Source organism: Ostrinia nubilalis, chromosome 9 (assembly GCF_963855985.1).
Source record: "Ostrinia nubilalis chromosome 9, ilOstNubi1.1, whole genome shotgun sequence".
NCBI lineage: Eukaryota > Metazoa > Arthropoda > Insecta > Lepidoptera > Crambidae > Ostrinia > Ostrinia nubilalis.
The window spans coordinates 10808140-10835497 of record NC_087096.1 but is presented as its reverse complement, the minus strand read 5'-3'; the positions used below and the strand labels follow the sequence as shown (position 1 = coordinate 10835497).

Sequence of the window (27358 nt, the reverse complement as noted above, 5' to 3'; positions counted from 1 at the left end):
TTTGGTTTTACTACATATTATTAAGAAGCAAGGGATCTTAACTAGGAAAACGTCAAAAACTGGCATTGTAAATCTCAGTTATTATTCCTTACGATAAGTAAAATAACTCTAAGAAACGACATAATGGGCAGGTGTGAAATATCAAATTCGCATCGGGTATAACCACAGAATAATAATAAGTACTGTATAACTCCGATTCACGGTTTGCTGAAGGCATTTAGTGTAGAATCTACTATGAAATAAAACAAAGATCACATCCGACTTACATTTTATTTTATAATAAAACATGAAATATGTCCAGTAAGTACAGTTTACACACAATAACAAAAATAATTGAATAATAAAATATGTTTCAAATTGCTAGAAATAACATAAAAAACCGTTTCGAAAATGTAATCTTACATAATAATAATTTATAAATATCAAATGTAGAAATAATAATACAAGTTTCGCAAGTAAATAAAACTTTGTGTAAAACTAGTAATAATATTGATATATTGCATGTTATTTGTGATTAAAAGATTGCAATATTATGCATAAATTGTAATTGCGCTCTCGCTAAAATCGAGCGCGTCTTCGAAAATTGCGATTTTATCGTTTTTAATTAATCAACTAGCCATTACACTTCTCTGCGCAATCTCTCCTATTTAGGTATGTTGTGTAACTTATTTTTAGTAAAATAATAAGAGAGCTGTTTTTATAAACTAATAAATTAAATAATTTTAAATACATATATCATTACAACTGAACACCTATTTAATTTTTCAGTAAGCATTTCACAACAAGTTCTTCATTATTAGAGGGCAATAATAATTCGTATTAAGTTTATAATTAGTTAGAGATTGAAGTTGAAATGAGATAAATTATTGAAATGCAAAAGAGAAGATGCGTAGAAAAAAATATCAGATGTTAAGGGCGACAGTGTTAACGTCCATTTAAAAAATATAAAATAAAGTAAACCCCGTCAATATGCATCGAACTTTGTCATATCCACTAAATTGTCCTTACTATAAAAAAATAGGTAGCTACGATGATCCTTAAATCTAATAAAAAGGACGGTATCCAAATAAAGTTAACTGAAAATAAGTGTTTTAACAACCATGGATGAAAACAGACAAAGTCTGATATAAAATAAATAAAATAGTTGAGAAGTGTGTAGTGGGAATAACATATTACATAATATTATAGTGCAAGTTTATCGATTATGCACTATAATTATTATCTTTATCGTAATTTTGTCTTTTTGTAACAAATAAACTATTGCAATCGCTACTTATGTGAAAGTTATACTTAACCTTATTTTACTTATTTTAGAATGCGAAATGTATCGTATGAAGTTTCAAGAAAACTAGAGATTTAGTTAAGTAGTATAGAATCTTAATAAAATACAATAAGTATCCTCATTTAAGTATGTATATTCTAATCTGGACGATAATTTGGCCACTTGTCTTTTACTAATTACTTTTATTAATCAATGAAGACAAATACTACCAAAAGCTTAAACGATTCTGCAAAGCAAAAAGACCATCAACACCTACGGTGTATGAAATTACGAATAGTTTTAGACACTATAAATATTAAATAGGTAGGTACGTCGAAAAGTTTAGCTCGAACAATTTTAAAATAATAAAATTTTCGAGTAATTTGTGCTTATGTATCTAATTTAAATTAAGTATCCAGTTAATCAAACGTTTTGATTGCCTCTTTTTTAAATGATCGGCAAATAGTGCAAGGTATTGGGTACATGATACAAAAAATATCTTACAAGCACTCTCGTCTACTCTTACCATTACACACGTGTTCAAACTTTGTACCTTAAAATGCAACACCTTAACCTTATGGACACCACGGTTACACGATAGAGCGATATTATAAGTACTTTTGGCCGTGGCGAGAGCCTATAACCGATACATCTAGCTGCAAAAATAAATTCAATACTCTCACAGCTCCCGTTCTTATACTACTACTCGATCGTGTTCACAAATTAGGGGGACATTGTTTTAGGACTAGCCTAAGCTCGGGGATCCTGTTCTGTCGGCCTTACGCCACGGAGGGCCGGCCGTCCAACATCTTGTCGCTCTCCTCTGCGCTGCTCAAACTGAAACAAGAGAAAAAGTCGATAAATTAAAGCACTTTTCAATTTTAATTTCTGTGACGGGTCTGGGTGTGACTATGTATAATATTTATGTATTAAAAAAAAAAGTATATAAGTAGTATATCCGTTAAGCTAGCACCCATAACACAAGCATTAAGTTGCTTACTTTGGGGCTAGCTGGCGCTGTGTGAAATTGTCCAAAGATTTATTTATTTATTTATATTTTCAAATTAAAATTCTTTAATACTATGTAATAAGGCTCTTTTAGGGAGGCTCCGGGACTATCGCCCTGAAGCATCGCGAGGGGGTAGGGGCGGTGCGACTAGGGTCTTGGGCTAGGGCCCCTGGCATTTTGCCAGCCCTGCCACCCTACAGTTACGCCACTGGTTCTACCACCACTTTGGGACAACATATCGGCTGGTGCTGTGAAAAAGTGGCCGTAGAAGCTGGTCACTAAAAATATTGACAACAGAATAAAAAAGACACAAGGTAACCGAGATCAAAAATCCGCTAGCCCACCTGCTTCGTAAATCGTGGTCCGAGTGGGAAGTGGACCAGACGGCCGGTTGGTTGTCCTATTTATCGAGCACAAGACATGACTACAAACTACAAATTAATTGCCAATGTATAATAAACAGGATCTACAGCCCACCCTTATTTCAAACTTGACCAGTGAATTAATACCCAAGTGGTTATGTAGATTGACCAAGTACTTGCTAGTACACTTTCAAACAGGTGTACAGTCGCTGTTAGTAATAACTTATGGAGTACGATCACACGGCTAGGAAAACGTTGAATAACACGAGGAGACAATGGGACTCCGCGTGAACTTTAACACCACCTGCCACTCGTGACAATAGCTCATTGATTACAGTTTCAACAAGTAAACAGTTGAAACATGTAAAACTGTTACACCTACTTAGTTTTCAAAATAATTTTCAGAATCACCGTTATGGAAAGATCACGTGCAAACTTTCCTATTTAATTCTTCATCAGAATCTGCAACTACCTATAGTACTATTGAGTCGGAAATTGAAACAATACACATTAAAATTTATAATTTATCTAACCACGACGTGAACTCTGGCCAGGCGGCACACGCAACTTTTGACTGCTTGAAAAACATAATCTTTAAATAAAAACAACCTTGTTCACGTAATTAAGTTGTCGCTAGCGCGCACATCTAGTTCTTCTGTGTTAAGGATTCCAGGTGAAACAGGCCTCATCAGCACTATTTTATCAGGTGAGGAGATGTAGGCCAAGAGCTTCCTCAACTTACCTATTACTCTTGTTGCCCATGAGGTTGCGCATATCGTAACCGCGGAAGCGCGGGAGGCATCGCTCACAGCAAGTTCCTCTGTGGTTGATGAGAATTCCGGGAGAAACTCGTTTTCACTGGTCTGATCATCACTTTTGATCGTGTGAACTGTAGACCAAAGGCTTCGTCGTTGTGGTTTAAAAAAAAATCACTCCTTGTTGTCCATGAGGTTGCGCAACTCATCATAAGGCGCGGGCGGCGCGTACTGGGCGGCCACCAGTGGGTCGGTGGAGGCTTTGAGCTGATTCCGGGTAAAACTCGCTTCTAGCGGCCTGATCATCACTTTCCATCAAGCTAAGAGCTTCTACATCTCGATGAAATAAAACATACAGCCTCTTCCTCTGTGGTTGAGGATTTCGATGATCGACTTTGTATCGGGTAAGATATAGCTTTCTCTTGAATAAACAAAACTTACCACTCCTTGTTGTCCATCAGATTGCGCATCTCGTCATCAGGCGCGGGCGGCGCGTCGCGCACCGGTACGTACTGGCCTTCCACGAGCGGATCAGTGGAGGAGAGGCTGAGCGGATTCGGGATGAAACTCGCTTACAACCTCTCAAGATATAAAACAGAACTTACCACTCCTTGTTGTCCATGAGGTTACGCATCTCGTCATCAGGCGCAAGAGGCGCGTCGCGCACGGGCGCATACTGGGCCGCTACCAGCGGATCAGAGGAGGAGAGGTTGAGCGGTTTCGGGATGAAACTCGCTTACAACCTCTCAACTCAAGAGATAAAACAGAACTTACCACTCCTTGTTGTCCATGAGATTGCGCATCTCGTCATCAGGCGCAAGAGGCGCGTCGCGCACGGGCGCATACTGGGCCGCTACCAGCGGATCAGTGGAGGAGAGGTTGAGCGGATTCCGGATGAAACTCGCTTACAACCTCTCAACTCAAGAGATAAAACAGAACTTACCACTCCTTGTTGTCCATGAGGTTGCGCATCTCGTCATCAGGCGCAAGAGGCGCGTCGCGCACGTGCGCATACTGGGCCGCTACCAGCGGATCAGAGGAGGAGAGGTTGAGCGGTTTCGGGATGAAACTCGCTTACAACCTCTCAACTCAAGAGATAAAACAGAACTTACCACTCCTTGTTGTCCATGAGATTGCGCATCTCGTCATCAGGCGCAAGAGGCGCGTCGCGCACGGGCGCATACTGGGCCGCTACCAGCGGATCAGTGGAGGAGAGGTTGAGCGGATTCCGGATGAAACTCGCTTACAACCTCTCAACTCAAGAGATAAAACAGAACTTACCACTCCTTGTTGTCCATGAGATTGCGCATCTCGTCATCAGGCGCAAGAGGCGCGTCGCGCACGGGCGCATACTGGGCCGCTACCAGCGGATCAGTGGAGGAGAGGTTGAGCGGATTCCGGATGAAACTCGCTTACAACCTCTCAACTCAAGAGATAAAACAGAACTTACCACTCCTTGTTGTCCATGAGATTGCGCATCTCGTCATCAGGCGCAAGAGGCGCGTCGCGCACGGGCGCATACTGGGCCGCTACCAGCGGATCAGTGGAGGAGAGGTTGAGCGGATTCCGGATGAAACTCGCTTACAACCTCTCAACTCAAGAGATAAAACAGAACTTACCACTCCTTGTTGTCCATGAGGTTGCGCATCTCGTCATCAGGCGCATGAGGCGCGTCGCGCACGGGCGCATACTGGGCCGCTACCAGTGGATCAGTGGAGGAGAGGTTGAGCTGAAACTCGCTCACAACCTCTCAACTCAAAAGATAAAACAAAACTTACCACTCCTTGTTGTCCATGAGATTGCGCATCTCGTCATCAGGCGCAAGAGGCGCGTCGCGCACGGGCGCATACTGGGCCGCTACCAGTGGATCAGTGGAGGAGAGGTTGAGCTGAAACTCGCTCACAACCTCTCAACTCAAAAGATAAAACAAAACTTACCACTCCTTGTTGTCCATGAGGTTGCGCATTTCGTCATCAGGCGCAGGCGGCGCGTCGCGCACCGGCGCATACTGGGCAGCCACCAGCGGGTCGGTGGAGGGGTTGAGCGCCGTCAGCGCGGCCGCACCGCTGGCAGGCGCTTCCTTGCCCATGCCCCATCTGGATGACCAGCAGGCCCAGCCGCCTACACCTATAAAAAAGATAGATTGGATTACTTTCGATGTTAACTATAGGTAGGGTTCAACCTCCTGCCTCATTTGATTTTGGACCAATCATAATCGCTTAAACCTTAAAACGAATGACGATTAAATTACTTTCGATGTCAAGAGGCTATAGAAAATGTTCAACTTCTATCTTTACTCATGCCAAGTCTGGACGACCAGACTGCAGCCGCCTACACCTTCAAAACAAATGACTGTACTATCAGATTACTTTCAATGTCAAAAGGCTATAGGAAAAATTCAACCTCCTTGTGTCCTTGCCCACGCCCCATCTGGACGACCAGCGCGGGCCGAACCGCCTACACTTTAAAACAAATGACGATTCGATGTCAGGGGGCTATAGGAGGAAAAGTTCAAAATTTAAAATACAAAACACGTCTTTTTTAGAGATTGAATATTATGTTCAATTCCTAGTTCTATTTAATTAATGAACAAAATTGTTGCATAACATTTGAGAACTTCGTTCGTTCGTTCGTTTCAGCCAAATGACGTCCACTGCTGGACAAAGGCCTCCCCCAAGGTTTTCCATTTGAGAACTTAATTATAGTTACCAAATTAATGTCCACAACGTAAATAATGGATTATGGATGGATGCCATAATCATCGCTACGATACGAGTACTCCATAGCCATACATTTCCGTTCGCAGCGGAAACCCCATTATTAATGTATCGCATCCATATAATGTGCGACTATCGGTACATCGCATCCGTGGCGCCTCGCAAGTCCCATGGAACCGATTGGGAATGGAGACGCATACCTACGAGGTTTCCGTCGGCCGTAACAACCGTATGACGGGAAAGGGCCTTCCTGTCACTCCCGTATTCAAAGGTATATTCGCTGTTATTACTGCGGTTAACGTACCAATGAAAATGATACTCTAGTAAACAGCATGAACATACAGCATTTCAACTTTTTATTTATAACAAACAGCAAGCAAAATTTCTTGTTGCTTATGCAAAATTAAACGTTCTTTCATTTGTTAAATGATTGATTTTATTATTGACAACAGACTGTGTTAGATTACCTACGTAGCAAACTATTCTTGGCCTAGAAGAAAAAATATTATTATCACATCCAGCAAACATAATAATAAAGAAAGAACTAAATGGGTTTACTTATTCTGAGTATTTCTGAGCCAATATTGAAACCATTTACTAATTAGATTTGCCATAAAGGGTAACCCCTAGCGTGGTTCATAAATTTTGCCTGCAGTGCCAGTGCCAATCCGTTCCGTGACCGGTCAACAGATAATGTAATGGAAACACCTGATGACCTCGCCACACTGACCTTTACCTTTCCAGTAAAAGACGCCTGTATTTCCCATTTATTTTTAGGAACTGATTCTGTCCTTCATTTAAATTACAATGCATACCTACTAACATGTAATTTAGTTTTAATACGTGCCTTGTTTCTTTAACGAGAAGTGAAGTGATGGATCTTATTATTGTCATGTACGAAAAGTACTACTTATGTGCTAGCTAAAGCAGCTAAACTAAATTAATGTTTCTGATTAAAATTGCTAATTTTATGCAAAACTCATAATAAGCGAATTTTGAAGGTGAGGGTTGACATAACCAACGCAATCGTAGCCAAGGCTGTTTTTAATTTACGATTTTTTTAGGAATGTGGAAATAATATTTGTTTTTATTATTTAACGTTATGTAACTACAGTCACGAGACGTGAGTGACTGAAATTACATTCACAGCGATTAACTTTTTGGTTTGAACTGGCGCACGTGTTTGCGGAAGACATTGTATTATTTTCTTTAATATAAAAAGTTGAACAATAAAAGAAGGTATCATTATAAGCATTGGATGCTTTTAACACGAATGTAAAATGGCTTTCACTTCATATTATTACGCAACAACGTAATGGGCGTTCGAAAGTGTGCACTCAAGGTGGCCCTTTCAGAAGCGTTAAATTAAAAAGAGCACAAGCCAAGAGATTTTTTTTTTCAATATTTTCAAGACTTTCTCTCAACAACTAATAGAATTGCTTGAAGAAAATATTATTTTCTAAGAAGCTCTTCCCAGAAATACAGAATAGAGAAACTAGCAACGGTAGAGAGGACCTACATGACCTAGATCGTTATTAAAGTTTTGAACTAAACAGAAAAGCGCTCTCGAGATTCGCAGCGCTGCCTTTCTAAAAGCGAGAAAAGAGTTCAACTTAATTATTTTTCAATTAGCTCACCTGCAAAGAGCAATCCCAAGCAAAGGACGACGGCTCCGGCGATAAGCGTCCCCAGGCCATTGTCGGCTGCTTCTGGCGTGTCTGAGGCAGGTGTGTTAGAATACTGAACTCCGCCCGCGATCAGCAATGCTAAACCTGGAAAAGAAAGAAAACAATTTGAGTAATGGTTTTGATTACCTACCTGCATAATTTAGAGACGAGCTTTATTTTCAAAGTGGAAAAATGGATATTACATAGTTACAAACTGTCTGATTAATCATCATCATCTCAGCCATAGGACGTCCACTGCAGAAACATAGGCCTCCCCCAATGCTTTCCATGTTACCCGGTTGGTAGCGGCCTGCGTCCAGCACTTTCCTGCTACCTTTATGATGTCGTCGGTCCACTTTGTGGGTGGACGTCCCACGCTGCGTTTGATTAATATTTCCATCCAATCAAGTAACTAACTGATGATACAATTATTGGTAATTTCTAGCCCCAAAGAATACAATTTTATACTTAAAAGATGTGTAATAAAAAGTCTAAAATATTGCTAAGAATTTAGCTAATTTTGCAGCTCAAACTAAAGTAAGTAGGATTTATCTCATAAAATCCAAATCCACCCACGTCGTCCAGTCCAGTGCAACGCTCTACGTGGGTGGTGAAGGTGCGATGCAATTTGAGTGTCTTAATAAAATGTAGGGTAATTGCGCCGGTTTTCCGTCCAGCTCCTGTTTTCGTCCATTTGACCGACTTGCCACAAACAAATACGGAAAATTAGAATACAAACCTAACTTTACGTGCAAGTTTGCACTTGTTACAATCTATAATATCTAAGTAACAGTTCTGCCTGCATGAAAATGTAATTTGACAAGTAATAACTCCAAAAAAATCTACGGAAGTTGCTGCTGCACACAGGTGAATGGAAAACGTCGTCAAGTTAGAAAAAAAACGTGCCGGTAGGGAACTTTCATGGTATGTTTAATTACTGTTTTAGCTACTTTACGTAATGTCTTTGGCACGTATGTCTAATTATTAGCATAATAAACACTATTTTAAGGGTTTATTAAAGTTTTTGCATAGAAATCTTAGATAATTAAGTGGACTAATACTAGCATAACAATTTTGCAAGATTTTGGTTTTCGTCCACGTGGACGGAAACCCTGACACCTAGTTAATATTTTAAATAATCATTTTACTTCAATGGACCTTCAAAATACAATGTTTTTTCTTCCAATATGGTCTTTATTGCTATTACATTAAACATTTTAGTTTACGTCCACTTTTTAACAGTGATAAGCCCATAAAAACCGTTAAAAAGATGTGGACGAAAACAAAAAACAGCTTTAAACGTTGTTGTGTTTTCGTCCATGACGTCATGAGCAAGCACTGGGGTGGACGAAAACCAAAATTAGCTATTCCTGTAGATTAGTTTTCGTCCATTTGTCCTTCGACCTATTGCAATATTTTCCTAAATTTAGGTAAGAAACTTATAAAATTTAAATCTTTTTGATATCATTTGAAAGCTAACAAAATTACCTTTCAAATGATATACCTCAATCCATAGTTACTGTATTGTAGAATTGGTTTTAAGTTAATAATTCAACTGCACCCTTTTTTCTACACAGTGGTCGAAAACTAGCGTACACTAGGACGAAAACTGATTTTTTTGGACGAAAACTAGTGAAATCGCCTCTTTTGCATAAAATATTTTTTATAAAAAAACCCGTGGTATTTACTTATTGTCATATAATATTAACGTAAAGTAGACTATATAAGGACTAAAATGACATATGATACATATGAGTAAGGGTATTTTAAGATATTCATTTCGCATCACAAAGTTGGCAACTCCGATAATTGGACGAAAACTAGCGCACTTACCCTATTTTGAGCCGTAAACAACAACAGAAAAGAATCACCTTGCGATGCAGCCAGAATTTTAAATGAATGCGATCAGATTACCATAACCAAAGCGCGGGTTATCAATGCAGCTCGTGTTGTTAGCGCTCTCGTCATCGTCGTTAATTTACATTTAATAGGTCTCCCTCTGCCAAACAGTAGTACGTTCTTGGCAGAAGTCGAAAACACAACAATCAGTGGAAATTATGCAAACTAAAGCAGTCGATCGTCTGTTCTGCTTTGCACGTGGGAGTAATATCCATCCATTGACAAAAAATAAATAAAAACAAACAATATTTTATTCTATTTTTATTCAAATAACACCATCCTGATAAACATAATATTTATTTAAATTGAGTGATATCACCACTTTCCAGAATTAACTGTATCAACGTGTACATAGGTAGGTTAAGTCGTTAAACTGAAATTGTTTGTTTACATTTACACATGTAGGTATTTCTAGTAGCACGCACGAGTACTACTAAGAATTGTGTGGTAACTGGTAGCTCTATAAATATTATTGTATTCTGGGACCAAAGGAGTCACAAACTGCGTCATTCATTGGGCCTATCTACCGAACTTTGGACAATAGGGTTCAACAATGATGACACATACAGTAATTACCATACAAATTATTCAATGCTAATCACCACTTCAAACTGGGTTATGCATTCATACGAGAGGAATGTTGTTTGAACTAGTTTTTATGCCGTTCGATAATGGATTTCAACTTCAAGATACCGTGAAAAAATGGTAATAATTTTTGGAATACCATTAATATGTGTCTAATTTAGCAACAAAGTACCTAAAATGTATGTAACAACCACTTTGATAAAAAAAAAGCATTGACAAAAGACTCTTGCGCAATCCTCAAAGTTCAAGATAATCAGAAATGTTTCCCAAAATTAGATAATAAGAAAGAACTAAGAGTGCTTTATTTTTCAGTTTCCGATGAAGAAACCCCTAACAAAACAACTACTGATGATGCATCTAAATTCTGGTAACTTGTGAAAAAAAATCTATACATCGTAGGTTGTATCCTCACCCAAACTATAACTAATGTCATACACAGACACAGCTAAGCAGCGCATGACGAATTGATTCACCTTGAAGTGAAGACGCCATAACCGTTATGGATGAAATGATGAAGTTACAAAATAGCCAGTAAAATCTAGGTAGGTACAGTTTGCTATATGTAATGTTTCAACAATCGCCAAGAATTCGTCTTTGAAAATGTAATAAATGTAACAATCAATGCACCGGAAAGTATAATGAAGATCGACGATGCTGTGAAGGGCAGTGGAATTTTACAACTTCTATCAGTTGAATTGAAAATAACATAGCAATGTTATGACAAAACAATATCAATATTGTGCAGAACACTATGTAGAGGTCATTTGGGCGAGTCTGCTTTATTATAGCAATACGATATACGACGATCTATCGATTCAGCAAATATTATCCCAAAGAATTGCGCAGTTTCTATTCACATCTAGATTGAGTATAATTTTGTCCATGATAATACAATTTAATTTAATCTAGAATATTAGTCCAATGAGATCCTACAGAGTACAAGAGTCACAGATCACGGCGATGAATTGTTATGTAAATTATAATAGAAACCACGGATACAATACATTACCTATTCAAGTCGATATGGGTAGGTAACATAAAATACTGTTATACTTATGATAATGAGCAACCTACGCTTGGAAGCAATAAGGACGTTTGTTAGTAGTTCATTGTAAAGGATGAAGTACATCTACCTTATCATAGCTGTATTATGAATCAGATGAATGAAGTTGTTCATAAGTAGGTACTTGCGATATTACTTTAACATTCGCGTACACATAAACACATTATAAATTACAGTCATAGTTGTGTGCAACAACATTAGTTGACATCTTTGACTTAGAGTAGGCGCACAGCGTTGATTTTTCGTCGGCCGATAGTTTAGTCGGGCAGTTGATCAGTATGGGCTTGTATGGGAGTGCGCACACTACGCCGATTCGATTTGGCCGATTCTTAATACAAATTAAAATCGGGCACAACGGGTGTGCGCCTACTCTAAGTCTTGATTTGCAACGTGTTTTTTCTATTGTTTTAGTATTAAAACTGCTATTTTGGAATGGATCTTCAAAATACCCACTTGTCTCAAACTTAAACGTGCTACCTACTGTATTCTTTATAGCTGTGCAAGACTTCTAATTATGAAACCAGAAATACCATTCCAATTCTAACAATGAACCTCGCTGAACGATTAGCGGTCCCTGAGGATTGCGAAAATGGGGCGCCGCAACGGAAGCAGTGGGCATTCAGTGGGCAGCAGAACGCATTAGCGATTCATTAGCCCAGCTTTCACTGCAACACTGACCTGAACAATAAACACCCACTCTTAGAATAGAACTAGTTTCATTTCGTAAAGAATACAGAGACAGATGGAAGAGTATTTCCAATGGGTAGAGTTGTCTACGATTAATCCTTCAAGGCCCGCGAATCTAGACACAATAGATAATCAATTGTTATGACATTAATTAATGCCGTCTGGGACTCAAGCGGTTAATACTACCTAAGTTAGATAATGAGATTACCTTTATCGATGTCTAACTCGTCTAGACACTAGACAGCAAAAAGTATCTAAGTATGTCTATTAGGCAGTCTATGTAAAATAATACGTGGAATAGAGGAAGTTTTACTTATCGATCGCCCCAGGAGACCTTGTAGATTCAAGGAGATGCCTACATAGTCTAGGATAAAACATTCGATTCATTCGGTGGCCTGTTTGTTTAGCTGACATCATCACCTACATATTCACGGAAATAAATGTTCCACCAAGCTAATAAAATTTTTAAAACTAGTTTCTCAAGAACAGACTGTCCAGTCAGACGAATTTAACGCTGGACTGGAACCGGTTCCATCAGATGTAATTTTATCCGTGGACTACGAAATCAATGATAAATAAGAAAATCTGCAAGTGTGGTGAAATAGGTTAGAGTTAATTATAATGAAAGCTGGGTAACTCGGCGTTTTACCGATTACCTAAGTCATTGTACTTCTTCTTCTTCTTCTTCTTATTAATGGCGATGAACTTGTGTTTTTCGCCACAGGGCACACTGTTCCGCCAATATCACGTGCGCAGCTTTTACACGGTATAGGTATTTTGATAAATTTAAATTTTCAAGGGTATGCTAAGCAAAATACTTAAAACAAAGAGACATCACAAATAAGACAACACAATACATAAACATAACACATGAAAATAAACACAAATGTGGAGGTTTAGTTTTCTGCTAGCTCTTGCCTGTTACAAATTAATTTTGTTAATGTTAATAAATTTAACTAGAGATTTCAAAGTATGGGGATTAGTAAAGTTAAGGACACATTTAAGGTTAGTCGGAAAAGGGAATTTTTTAGGAAGGAAGTCGTATAATGAATGGTCAATTTTGGGGCAGTTGAAAAATATGTGGTTAGCTGTTCCTTCATCCAAGCCGCATTCGCATATGGAGCTATCCTTAATCCGCATTTTGGCAAGATGAACAGGGGTACATGCGTGACCTATACGCAGGCGAGAGATAATGGACACTGTCCTTTTTGGCAAGTGGGGGTGTTTGAAGAACCAAGGTCTAGAGGGAATATCCTGTTGGATATCAGCATAATATTTGCCTACGTATCTCTTGGAGTTAGCCCAGTGAGTATTCCATGACTTGAATAGGTGTTTACGTGGGAGCGAAGAGACATCATGTGCAAATAATTTATAATGATCAAGTGAACCTGTGGATATAGCATTTTTAGCACATGTGTCTACAGTTTCATTGCCAGGGATACCTCGGTGGCTTGGGATCCAGGCTAAAACGATATTTAAGCCACGCTGTTTACTCTCAAAAAGGGCTTCTCTAATTTTGAAGATGATAGGAAATTTGGATTTGGATTTAAATGGGTTAGCTACGATAGACTGGAGGCAGCTCAAAGAGTCGGTAAAGATTAAGGTGTTATTAAGGTGGTGAGAGATAGAATAACGAATAGCCTCTAATATAGCGACTGATTCTCCGGTGAAGACTGATGTAACTGGTGGACACTTAAAACTTAGTGCTATTCTGTATGAAGGTATCCAGACTGCAGCGCCAGTACATCCACCCTCATCTAGCTTGGAGGCATCAGTGTAAATTTTTAGCCAGCCTTGCCAGTGCTCAGAGACAATATTGATAAATTCCTGACCAGCTGAGCAGGAGTCCTTAGAAATGCCAAAGTTAAGGATTATTGAAGGATGGAAAAGAAGGGAATCATAGCTATTGCTGAAAAGAGGATTCAATGGAATTTTTTCAATTGGAGTAGGGAGGCGGTTAAATTTTTGGTAACTCAACAAAACACAAGGTGAACTCTGAGAGGAGTCAGCAGAGCTACTTAGTGAAGAGAGGAGAGCCAGTTTTTCATTCAAAGGGTGATTGGAATTTTGAGTGATTTTAACGTAAAACCGGTCACTTAGGTATTGTCTACGCAAATATAGGGGAGGTTCCACACATTCAATTTGGAGAGCATTAATAGGTGAGGATTTCATAGCTCCCAGTATTATACGTAGACATTTGGATTGGGTTTTATTAAGTTTTTCAAGAGCAGATTTATTACAGGGGTCTAAAAGAAATGAAGCATAATCAAAGTGGCTGCGGACAATGGCGTTATAAAGTAATTTTTGTGAGTATGGATGTGCACCCCACCAGGTACCTGAAAGGGCACGGAGGATATTTAGCCCTTTTTCAGCCTTACCAAGAATGTAATTGAAATGGGGAATACCTGATAACCGAGAGTCTAAAATCATACCTAGGAACTTCACTTGGTTGTTACAAGGAACGCTATCACCGTTTAATGTTATATCAACCTCTGGTGCGTTACGTTTTCGAGTAAAAGTGACGCAACTACATTTTGGAACTGAAATAGATAGTCCATGATTTGTCATCCAGGCATTAAGATACTCCAGAGCAGAGTTTAGGCGCGAACTTGTTTCGGATATAAATTTGGATGAATGATAGAGGGCAATGTCATCTGCGTACTGAAGGATACTGCAAAAAGAGTCTACAGTTCTACTAAGATCGTATGTGTAAATGCTGTAAAGTAAAGGGCTGAGTACAGATCCTTGCGGGAGCCCTTTCCAGACTAAACGGGGAACTATAGAGTCTTGGTATCTCACTGCTATTGATCGTGACATCAACGTGTTGCAGATGAGACGTACCAGTTTCTCCGGGATACTCAGATAGAGCAATTTTTGCCTGAGTATTGGGAGCAACACGTTATCGTACGCAGACGCTATATCCAAGAAGACCCCAACGAGGTAATCCTTATTTTTAAAAGCTACGCGAATATCCGTCGTTAGAATACTTAGACTATCTAAAGTACTAAAGCCTTTACGGAAACCAAATTGGGATTTATCCAAAATGTTATTTGATTCCAAGAACCATTCGAGGCGATTTTTAAGTATGTGTTCCATTATTTTAAGGAGAACGGAAGAAAGGGCTATGGGACGATAAGAGTTATGATCCAAAGGTTCTTTTCCTGGTTTAGGAATAGGAATTATAATTTGTTGTTTCCAAGCTTCCGGTAGAGTACCTTGGTCAAAAAACGAATTTATTAAATTTAGGAAGAGAAGTTTGGCACTTTCCGGAGATTTAATTATAAAAGAGTAAGGAATTCCATCTGCTCCAGGAGATGAATCCTTTAAGCCGTCAAGAGCTGATAAAAGTTCTTCAAAGGAGAAGGGCCGATCTAGAATATTTGATTGGGGAAGAAAACAACTTATAGAAGGGAGGCTATCCATAAAAGGAACAAAGGGAGGGGCTAGTTTATCCGCAAAATCATTTAGCCAAGCTGTAGGGTTGTTAGACGGGGCATTTATAGGGATTAAGGATATACGGAATCTTTTAATTTGTTTCCAGACAATAGAGGAAGGGGTCCTTGGAGACATATTTTCACAAAAGTTTATCCATCCCTTCTTCTTTTTTTTGGCTAAAAACTTTCTTGTTTGTGCAGCAATTTTTTGGTAAAGGATGTAGTTCTCCATGGTCATTGAACGGTTGTACCTTTTTTCAGATTCCTTACGTTTTTGGACACTGGCTGTACATTCAGAATCCCACCAAGGAGGAGATATTTTCCGAGATGGATTTTTCAATGGTATGTGATCATCTGCTGATGTTTGTAAGGTGTTAACAAAATCAGAGTATACTGAGAGGGCATTATCATTATTGACTGAAGGTAAATTTTTCAATTTTTCGTTGACTGATGCATGATAGGCAAGCCAGTCAGCTTTATTTAAATTATATTTTAAAAGAGGAGGAGGGCGATTTATTGGGGAGTTATTATTAGGCAAAGATACTATAATGGGAAAATGATCACTACCAAATGTGCTGTTTAGGACTTTCCATGAGCAAAGTGAGGTCAAATTTGGAGAACAGAATGACACATCTACGGCCGATGCTGGGTTTTGGGTTGGAGCACATCTTCTTGTTGGACAACCATTATTCAAAATACAAAGGTCAAGCTCATCCAAAAGGTCTAGGAGCAATGAACCTGGAGAGTCGGAATGGTAGGAGCCCCATAAAACGTGGTGCGCATTTAAGTCACCCAAGATTATAACTGGAGGAGGGACAGATAGAATAGCAGAGCGCAGTTCATTGATGGAGGAAGCGTTAGGGCGGGGAATGTATACGGATAAAAGGGAGATATCAAATATTCGTATAGCCACGACATTGATGTCTTGACTATGCGAAGGAAGGGGGAGTTGATTATAGGGAAGGAAGCGTCTTACAAGTAAGGCACTTCCCGCGTAGCCATCATTCCTATCATCCCGGAGGCATGCGTATCCTGATACACGAAAATGTGAACCAGGAACCAGCCACGTCTCCGAGATAGCTAGGACTGATGGAGAGTATTTACTAATAAGAAAAGTTAATTCATGTTTTTTGCGCCTAATACTTTGGCAGTTCCACTGGACTACCTCCTTGTCCATTATTATTAGAAGTTATCTGCGAGATTTGGGAAAGCATTTGCGCAACGTTGGGCGGTAGGGCGGTATTACGACCAGAAACAATATGAATGATTAGAGAGAGAACCATCTGTAAAAGGTTATCCTCTCCCAGGGAAGGAGAAGAGTCACCGTTCAGGGCACAACCATTAGGTAGGGAGGAGGCACAGTTACCAATTATGGCTTGGTGCGCCTGCTTATCGTAACCCTTATCTAACGGAGTATGAGGGCGGGATGTTCGGGGAATGGTCTTTCGGTATGAGATCGTTTGGTTGGGGTGTGAGGAGTGACGTAAGGGAGGTTGAGAAGCAGGACTGGTGGTTTGAGAGGATGGAGATTTAGTAATGTCCGCATATGATTTGCGGGCAGGAGGAAACTGAGAGGAGGCCTGAGAGTAGGAAATGTTATCCTGAGACATTGTTACTTTGATAGCCTTTTGTCGAGAGTGCTCTGGGCAGGACTTGTTTGTTGCAAAGTGGTGACCTAAACAATTAATGCAAGTGGATTTGGCCTCTGTGACATTACATTCTTCTGCTGTGTGAGGTTGAGTGCAACGATAGCACCTAGGTTTAGACCTACATTGAGCCTTGATGTGACCAAACCGACAACAATTGAGGCATTGGATTGTCGGGAGTTGGTAAGTCTCGACTGGGATGGAATTGTGGCAGCAGAAGACTCTTTGTGGCAGTACTTGTCCCTTGAATGTTACTACAACTGATTGTGTGGGGACCCACGATATTTGGTTATCATCCCTAATCTGTTTTCTATTTAACCGACGAGCCTTCAGGAGGATACCACAGCCGTCGGGGGTTGTTAAAGATTCTGCAAGTTCCTCCATAGACCAGTCAGTAGGAATGTTCCTAATGAGGCCCATGCGGGTCACATTGTAAGTGGGGATTAATGCAACATACTTGTACATAGGCAAAATGTCATTGTTTAGAAAGTTATTTGCTGCACTGGCTGAAATGAATTCGACGGAGATCTTGTTTCTGCCGATTTTTGTAACGCCGTCTAAGATGATTCCCTGAATTTTATTGGTCACCAAGAATTTGCCAAACCTCATAGGTTGAATGAAGGCTGGAGAAGAAGGTTCCGATTCTATGTGAGACACATGAACCAAGAAGGGGCCTTTGTCTTCGTCTGTATATGTTTTTGGGGCTATTACAAGTGAGGGGTGTGTGTACATCAGTTGGTTGTTTTGGGTTAATGATCCATCTGTATTCGTCTTCTTAGCCGGCTCGGTATCACCTACCGTGTCAAGACGGCGTTTGGTAGCCGTTTGGGAAAATAAAGGCGGGGAAAGCTCCATATCGGCGGCCTGATCTGGGGGATCAGGCGGATCGGGAGGAATCACCTCCATTCTGCTAGGTACTTACCAAGGATAGAGCAAGTTAGTTACCACCACCGTTGTTTTATTGATAATTGAGCTTAGGATTGGTTTTCTCTAAAAATAAACAGTGAAATTACAAATTAAATACGCTCGAATTCCAGAAACACGTGTAGCCACTGACACTCGCGAAACGGAACCTCAAAGTCATTGTAACTTCTACAAAAGTGGTTACGTCGAAAGGTTGGCAACAGTTGTCAAAAATGTTTGATAATGTACTGCCTAATTTGGAGGCTTGCAGAAGACCGACAGGCTAACGCTGTATGTATGACCAACCATACCTGTAAAAATCTGAATACGCTGAAACGCGGAAGTCGTTATCAATAGACCAACGTAAATCGTACCTAATAAAAAGTTATTGAACCACTAAGTGGTAATTGACAAAAAAAGTTTTTTAAATCACCCAATTTGTCGAACTATGTCGAAGCGGTATAACTACAAAGTACCTACTATGAGAGGAGTCTATTAAGGAAACGACTTGATAGTCTGGCTGTGTGGAGTTTGTCGACCTTCGAGCGCGGTGCCTGTTCCTTCGATTGGCCATAAGCAGTTATAGAAACGACATTGTTTACCCGTCGTTTGGTTCGATTTTGCGATGCTGATGCGTCAATAAATAGTTAGAAAGTATTTTTACCATCATCTGGGATCAAAACAATGTTCTGAAGTAGGTAATTTAAACAAAGGCAAGCTGAAACCTAAACAAACAAGGAAGGACAACGAAAGAGGAAAGAAACGTATAAGTATTGTATTGCAAAAGGAATATTTGCGTAAACAAACTGTGGCGTATTAGGTGTACTAGGTAGCTAGTCTTGCGGTTGTATAGGGCTTCGCATTTCACACACTTGAAGCCTAGGGAAACCCAGATTACATTACACTACAATGTATAGATTACTACTTATTGGCCTGAAAGGTTGACGACCTAACTAAGAGGGTAGTTAAACTGTCAATACAATGACTTCAACTATCAAAGGTGGTGTTCAGACCAGGGGAATCTGTAACGTGATGGTTCATATCTAGATTTTATAAAGTTGGCATCAAAACATAGCGCATTAATACGGGAAACGGGACCTCTAAGCATCTCTCGGTCTATAGTCGCGACGAGATCAGTCAGATCACGCAACCAGCCACCGGATGAGTCACCCGCCGCAAGCCACGCGGTGACGCGGCCACCCGACCCCGCTAGCCCGTCACCACCACCGCGAGGCGATACGCACGTTATCGACATGAGACATGGAGCTTATTTCGCTACCGTGGCTATACTGTTACCGCATGTGGTATCGTATTTGCAATGATATTTATGTAATCTAGTAGATAATTCGCTACTGGGTACAAGATAGAAATCCGTGTTAAGTTAAAAATGACTTGTTTGTAAAATTTTCTCGTTATTGTTCTGCTATCATGCGGTTCAGGCATAACGAAAATGCGAAACAGAATTTATAATACCTACTTCTTTTACTTAGCTACACAGAAGTCACAGTTGAATGTGATATTAGATACCTTTAAAACCGATAAACTGATAAGTGCCCTATTTGTTTGTTGACATTCAATAAAAAAATTCCAAGGTTTTTTTCTGTGAATTTGGGCTCCATATCTGCCATTTATTATACCTACATTATGAATGAACCTGCATGTAATATTACTTTTAAAAACTGTACACGGTTCACAAGTTTTGACCATGATTAAAAATTCATTTTATGATATTATTATCCCAATCAATTTGTCACGAAAAACGTAGACAGCCATAATGTACCGGTGTAATTATTCATGCGAAACGCGTATCGTCAAGGTGAATAGGTACTTAATATTTATTACGTAGGTACTAGGGTGGTCCTTATTCCTACGAAAAAAATTTTTTTTCTTATATTTTGCGGGGCACCACGTAATTTGAATATATACCATATGAAAGTCTTTCATTATTTTTATTTTTATTTTTAAAAGACATTTAGGGGTCGCTACCAAGGTTTGAATTTTAAGTAAAAACTAAATCTGTATTTGTTAGATTCATTCATTTTTAACCCAGATGAACCTACCGACCCATACATGGGTTGTGAGAAATAAAAAAATCTACTGTCGTTATTTTATTTTATTTATACAAACCAAAGTATTTTTTTTAAACTTTAGGAGGTACTTGTTGATTATAATGACAACTAAAGCAGTAAACTGAATCATTACTCTTTTTTATTTGCAAGTGAACAAGTGCAGAGAAAAAAATTTAAAACATGTCTTCAAAAAGGTAAGATTATAATTACTTGATGTTTTTATTTTCAAAATACGGAACTATTACTCCAAAATAGAATACATTCTAGATTGATTATGTAAAAAAAAATTAAATCAGCGTTATTTTTTCCCTCTTTTATTTAGCCGTAGATTCCATGGACCCATACATAGGCCCGTCGGCACAACCATAGTACATTTGATCTATATGAGTAAATATGCTTGATTTTGCTATTTCAGATCGAAACCTTTGTCCTTGCATGAAATATTGAATGAACTAGAAAATAGCAATGATCCGGTCCCAGAATACGTTACATTTGAACCACCTGACAACGCAAATACCGTTGTTACTGATGAAGATTCAGCCGTTGGAAGGACCCAAAAATGGGCGTAACCCTCTTATAAACTATATTGACCAATTATTCAATGATACAACGATAAATGTTAGTAGAACTTCGAGAAAGAGGTCAATCGTCGAATCCAACTCGGTTGGGCCGCGTCCGGGAAGCTTCGCGATATACTCACGACCGAAATACCGCAGTGTCTCAAGTCAAAAAGTCTTTGACCAGTGATGGTATATGGATCTGAAACGTGGTCGCTTACTATGGGCCTCATAGGAAGGCTCAAGGTCACCCAAAGGGCGATGGAGCGGGCTATGCTCGGAGTTTCCCTTCGTGATCGAATCAGAAATGAGGAGATCCGCAGGAGAACCAAAGTAACCGATATAGCTCGCAGAATTGCTAAAATCAAGTGGCATTGGGCGGGGCACATAGCTCGTAGAGACGATGGCCGTTGGGGCAGAAAGATTCTCGACTGGCGACCACGGGCTGGAAGACGTAGCGTGGGCAGGCCTCCTACTAGGTTGACCAACGATCTATTAAAGGTCGCGGGAAGAGCCTGGATGCGGGCAGCGCAGGACCGTTCATTGTGAAAAGCCTTGGGGGAGGCCTTTGTCCAGCAGTGGACGTCATTTGGCTGAAACGAACGAACGAACGATGGTGGAGATCTTGATCACCTAGGTTTTCCGGCCGGCCTGTTACAAGATCCTTATTAGAAACTTTCAAAAGGTGTGAAAAACGTGGGCCTTGCCCTGTACCTGCCACCTTGGAGATTCAAGATACGATCAAACAGGTCATCTAATCAACTATGTCAGTAAGATTCTAAAATGCAAAATATGTAAAAAAAAATGTAATTACATTTGTGTGAAGTGCAATATACATTTACATCCTGAAGAATGTTTTTTTAACTATCACACAATATAAAAATAGTGTTACAGACTAACATAATTATCATAAAATAAATAAAAATACTAATACATACATGTTGCATTGATAAAAAGTGTTTTATTTTAATATCTATTTATTGATCTTAACAGGAAAGTAAAATGCAGTATTTGTGCCGACCGACCCATGTATGGGTCATCATTTTCCCGCTTTCCCGGGGGTGACTAATTTTTTTAATTATTTTTCGTAGGGTACTGGGATCATAATAAACCGTATATCCAAAAATCTCAAAATTCTAAAGTAAAAATAGTTTCAGGCTCATCTGGGTTAAAGCCAAAGCCAAATAAAAATATTACAAAATTATTGTTGTTGCTATGAACTAAGATTATTATGTACAATGTACATATTTGAATCAATTATTTTTAAGATATAAGAGTTTACTTGTTAGTATCTCGACGCGTCGGTACCATGGTCGGTATAGAAGAGGGGTTGAGGGGAGAAGGGGACAAGAAGCGATTGTCTATTCTATCTAAGCGATGTTCATTTGCACGTAAAATGTGATATAAACACTTAAATAAAACATTTATGAAACCATGATTTAAGATTTTCAAAGCTTTTGTAAATATTTTGACAGCTGGTAGCGACCTCTAAATCTTAACTAAAAAAAAAACAAAAAAAGCTAATTTCATATTTAGAGGTATATAATCGAATAAGAAAGTGCCCCGGGGATAATTCAAAAGTCGAAAAATAAGGACCACCCTAGTAGGTACCCAACCAGAGTGATACTACGTCCCCTACGTTTTTGTTCTGAGGAAGTTGTCCATCATTCACACCCATGTGCAGACATCTAGCACCTATTATTTTGCTGTATCAGGAAACATAAGCTGTTGTCCAATCAGAAAATTGCATATGGATTTCATTAAAGATTATGCTAATGTAACATAATCCTACATTATATGAAGTTAGTTTCAAAGGATTTTAATACTGGTGAAATAAAAGCAGGTCTGAAGGTAACACATACATACTTTTAATTAACATTATGTAATGTATTCTTCTTAACTAAACTCTGTTTTATTAGAGTGAATGAGTAATTGCATTTGAATGCAATCTATTAATAGAATAAAACTATTTTGATAAAAGAAAATAATAGAAAGAAACTATTAATTTGAAATATTGCCCAGTACATGCCTTGTTTGAAATATTTGAAGACTACTGACAAAGTATATTTTATTTATTCTCGTTTGCGTTATCAAACAATTGTGTAATAACCATTATCCTCATAATAATATTATGACAATAAATAATTTGCTATAACCTAATTATTATTTTATTTTAGTTTAGTCACATCTTATTGTCGTTAGGAAACTCGAAACATCTGTATGAGGATATTTAAATGTATGGCATGTCAAGGTAAGTAAACAATGTGATATCTGTGTGTGCTTAAAATGAAGTTTTAGCATGCAAATGGAACTCACCAACAATGAAAAGTGTGCTGCCCAGTAAACATAGACCAATCCGTACACATGTAGCCCTATTAAGACTGCTTGTCACACGACGTGAGAAGTAGCTCATAGGGCAGTTCCATCGCTGATCGCTCGGCTGCTGTTCATAGGTTACTGTTGTTGGTTGATACACTGCACTCGTCGGCATAGTGATATCTTTATAACCGCACTCACAAAACTATTAATCTGTCCACTTAGGTATTTCACAAAAGAGTAAGCATAACTTTATTCAGAAAAGCTTTTGTTACTACTGTGCAAAATCAAAAAAGAAGACACCAAAATAGACGTAGGAGCACTCACTAAACACCAACACAAATCAACTTTATATTAATATCGATATCACACCAGTAGACAATACTTAATTATTTCGTAAAGGTTTGCGCTTTTAGTTAGATTTGCCTCAAACGAAAGAAAGACACGACAGAAACAAGCATCACAATAAAAATGTCACGCTCGCGGGGGGGAATTCGAGTTGGAGGAAATGAATGAATGAGTGACTGACGAATGAGTCTGTGAATCATCTACGGAATGAGTCATATTCCATTGATTGTATAAAAGTATAGATAGACTGAGCAGACTTTCCATTCATGAAGCTACAGATAAAAATGGAGGCCACACTCCGAATACCTACTTGAAGCACAAACTAAGTATCACTATCTCGCTCTCTGTGGGCAGACTCGCTCTTTCTAAATAAACAAAAAATATAAAATTGCTCAAATTCAATGAAACCAATGTAAAATCTTTATTTCTTGACATAGGTATCATTAAAAATGATAAGTGTAATTACTGGTAAAACGTTTTAGGAAGAAATTACTGTAAAAAATGTGAAAAATGTTTACAATGATCCAATGTCGGAAATCACGAAATAAACACTTACGCGTGGAATCTTATGTCACTTCCAGGACACCACGTACTACCGCAACCACGCACTACAAAATTTTGCACCAATTCTTGTGATAAAACAATGATTATTTCCTGTAAACAATCTCAAACGAAATTATCTGCTTAATAAACAAAATAGTAAACAACCGCCATGATGGGCCGGATTGGGCCGATGTTGCCACATGGTACCGATTACCCAGGAATTGGGATTGTAATTCCCTGATTCGCCAACACATTAAGCCTAAATGGCCGACAATTTTGTGATTTTTTATTTAACTAGGTAATCTTAGTTTCAAATATTAATTATTTATTTGTTTAACTTCTGATTTGGTTAGTGAATTGGCTATTTCGAAGAATTTACAAGGAGATTTAAATCAGAAGATAGCAATACTACAGTTGGGTATTTCGCCGAAACAGTAAATTTTCTGTGTCCAGGCAGGCGAACACATGTTTTTTTATATTTATATGTATAAAACTATTTTTATGGGAAAGTTAATCAAAAGTTTTATTTGTTTTTGCTATTACAATAGCAGAAACTACAAATAATACCGTAGAAAAATTTAATCAAAAGTCGTTTTTCTAATTTCCTTGTTATGTCCATTACTGTTGTTTGCCAAAATGAAGGCACATTATAACAAATTGAAGCGTAATTTCATTCTAATAGCACTCTCTTTATATTTGAGAAATGTTTGGCTATCGGAAAATAAAAACTTTAAATGTCAAATACTTAAAGGAAGGAAATAAAGTGAAGTTAAGTTCTTGTCCGAGTCAAAAGTATAATTTCCCTGGGTCTTCTTTTCGACCATTGTAGTAACGAAACGAAAGAACTTAGAATGTAATGCACGGCACCGTTACACTCGGCCATTTCGTCCCAAGAGGCCATCGAGGCAGGACAGTACTTCGTTGAACAGTTTCGCGACAAATAGCATAAGTAGGTCCCTCCTTGGGTTTTTGTTAACTAAAAAGTCAATTTCTTTGGACGGTTTTTTGCAGCTAAACAATGGATTAATTTTATTGTTTATTTACACAGATGTAGTGTCTGTAGGGGTAAACCCATGATTTAAATAGTAAATGCATAGGGTAAATAGGTTTTTGTCTGTGGTGTCTTTTAGGCATAAATCTAATTTCTTTGGCCCTAATTTCCTTGTTTTCCGTGGCATAAAAAGGCCTAGGAAATTATAAAAGACCATTTTTAATTCGGCGTAAAGTCAAATTTTGAGTATTTCTTTATTGGAATAAGTTTAAAATTTACATTTTAAGAAATGGGTATCAGAATAGATATAGAACAACTTGTTTTTAACTCTTAACTCAATCTACTGAATTTATCTTCCTTAGTTGTGTAAAAAGGTCGTAATGATACAATATTTATTGGTATGTTTGCTTGCGAAGGTACACAAAAATGGGTCGAACAAAAAAAAAGCAAATCACAGAAGAAAACTTAGAGAAAAAACTATTTATAATAATTTCCTTGGCTATCAAAAATTCATGACCTTATAACTTTGTTTCTAAAACGAATTATGACACCCCTTTTAGATATATTAGCTTAGTTTTTGTTACTTATTACAATGGGAAACTAAAAATAGTTAAAAACAAAAATATATTTCGTACCAAGGAAATTAGGCAAAATTGACCATTTTTGGCGAAATACCCAGTTCACACTAAAAAGAGAGGTAGGGCCGCAGAGAGCGAGATAGATATAAGTAGGTATTTGACTCAAGTTTTTGTTCCAACTCTGCCCTCCATTTTTATCTTTAGCTTCATGTTTCCATTCCCATTTCCCGCAAGAAAATGGTCCTCTAATCCATATCAGACTGTGAAATGGTCAGTGTCTGAACTAATCGGCAACAGTGTTAACTACTCATTGCCGATGTCGTCTCGTTCCATCGCAAAGAATCACCATTTGATGAGAGCGAGAGCAAAAACGGAAATGGATAGTTAACAGTGTGGCCGTGTGAACATGGAGCTTAAAGGCCCGGTTTCCACCAAAGCGGAAAAAAGAGACGAAAGGAGCGGAGATGGTTTGGGTGTGCGAGGAGCAGGGCGCACGACACACGTGTCTCCACTTGATCTATTCCCACCGAAGCTGAGTGGAGATTATGGTTAGTCAAAAGACATCTATAATCTCTCGTCGCCTTGGTGGAAACCGGGCCTATTATAAGGTAGCCTGTCCACTGAAGTAGAGCGGGTCAGCAAGAGCAATGCGAAGCGTAGACTCCCGCTCTCAGCCTCTCATCAAAAATGTTGATCTTTGCGACACCTTTTGTCGCAAAGATCAACGACATGACCGGCGGAAAAACCCTTCTGACCCACCGCACTACTAAACCACACTACCAGTAGTGTCGTGGGGAATATTTTTTCCCTTCTACACTACCATGGCCTTACATCTTCATTCCCATCGACACTACTACCATAACTAAATGTAAAATTTATAAAATTTTGGATTGTTTTGTAATAAATTATGTCTATATGCAACCCTAACCTCTGTGCAATTTTGTAGTTTGACGGAATTTACTGAAAATAAAATATTACCTAAAAGGGCTTATACATGTTACGGTAAATGTACAAGTAAAGCGCTTTCAAATGATACCAAACACGGCATATTTATCTTAACTTTATTTTTTTACTCTGTATGGTTTGTCCGCTAGAGGGCGCCACATTAGATTTTGTGAAACCCCATATAGCCTATAACCAGCGGACAATTAAGACGCTTCTAATGATATGTCATTTGTCGAATTCTGATAAGTAGTTTAGAAGTTACGAGAGAACAGATGAACATACATACATACATAGCCTGTCAAAATCATAACCCTCCTTTTGCTTTGCCGTAGTCGGGTAAAAATAATTTAATTTTTGTTTTTCTTTCACGCAAAGTTATATAGGTATACCTAAGCCCTTTTAGGTAATATTTTATTTTCAGTAAATTCCGTCAAACTGCACATTTGCACAGAGGTTAGGTTAGGGTTGCATATAAACATAATTTATTACAAAACCATCCAAAATTTTACAAATTTTACATTTAGTTATGGTAGTAGTGTCGATGGGAATGAAGATGTATGTTACCCACGACACTACTGGCTTGGTAGTGCAGAAGGGAAAAAATATTCCCCACGACCACTACTGGTAGTGTGGTTTGGTAGTGCGGTGGGTCAGAAATGTGTAGCTTGTATTTACGCGGAACGTAGTAATAATTTTGCGCACGTGGAGTGTGGCGGAGTTTAGGCCGCGAGATGTAACCACAAACATATCTCCGCTCCGCTCTTGTACGATTAAAATTAAATTATACAGACTATGCGCAACATGAGAAACGGAGATTTTATACAAATTATATCGGCGGGCGGATGAGGATTTAATGTTAGCTTCATTTCTACCTACCTATTATTCGACTATTTCGTTAAATATTGCGTACTTTTAAAGAATTAAAAGTGATTATAAGCGAAAAGTGGATTGGCTAGGTAATGGTCGGCCGCGGCGCCACAGGCAGCGCAGCCTCTCACATTAATAATAAATAACAATTCTTTG

General features: G+C 38.6%; 1 protein-coding gene across 1 annotated transcript; it reads right to left on the bottom strand.

Annotated features, from left to right (window-relative positions):
• Positions 1–251: 251 nt before the first annotated feature.
• LOC135074621 (uncharacterized) lies at positions 252–23448 on the bottom strand. Its single transcript, XM_063968981.1, has 4 exons — positions 22931–23448; positions 7742–7876; positions 5325–5514; positions 252–2098 (listed from the first exon to the last, which is right to left on the bottom strand). The coding sequence occupies exons 1-4, from the start codon at positions 23103–23105 to the stop codon at positions 2041–2043; spliced, it is 558 nt and encodes a 185-aa protein (XP_063825051.1). The 5' UTR covers positions 23106–23448; the 3' UTR covers positions 252–2040.
• Positions 23449–27358: the final 3910 nt, after the last annotated feature.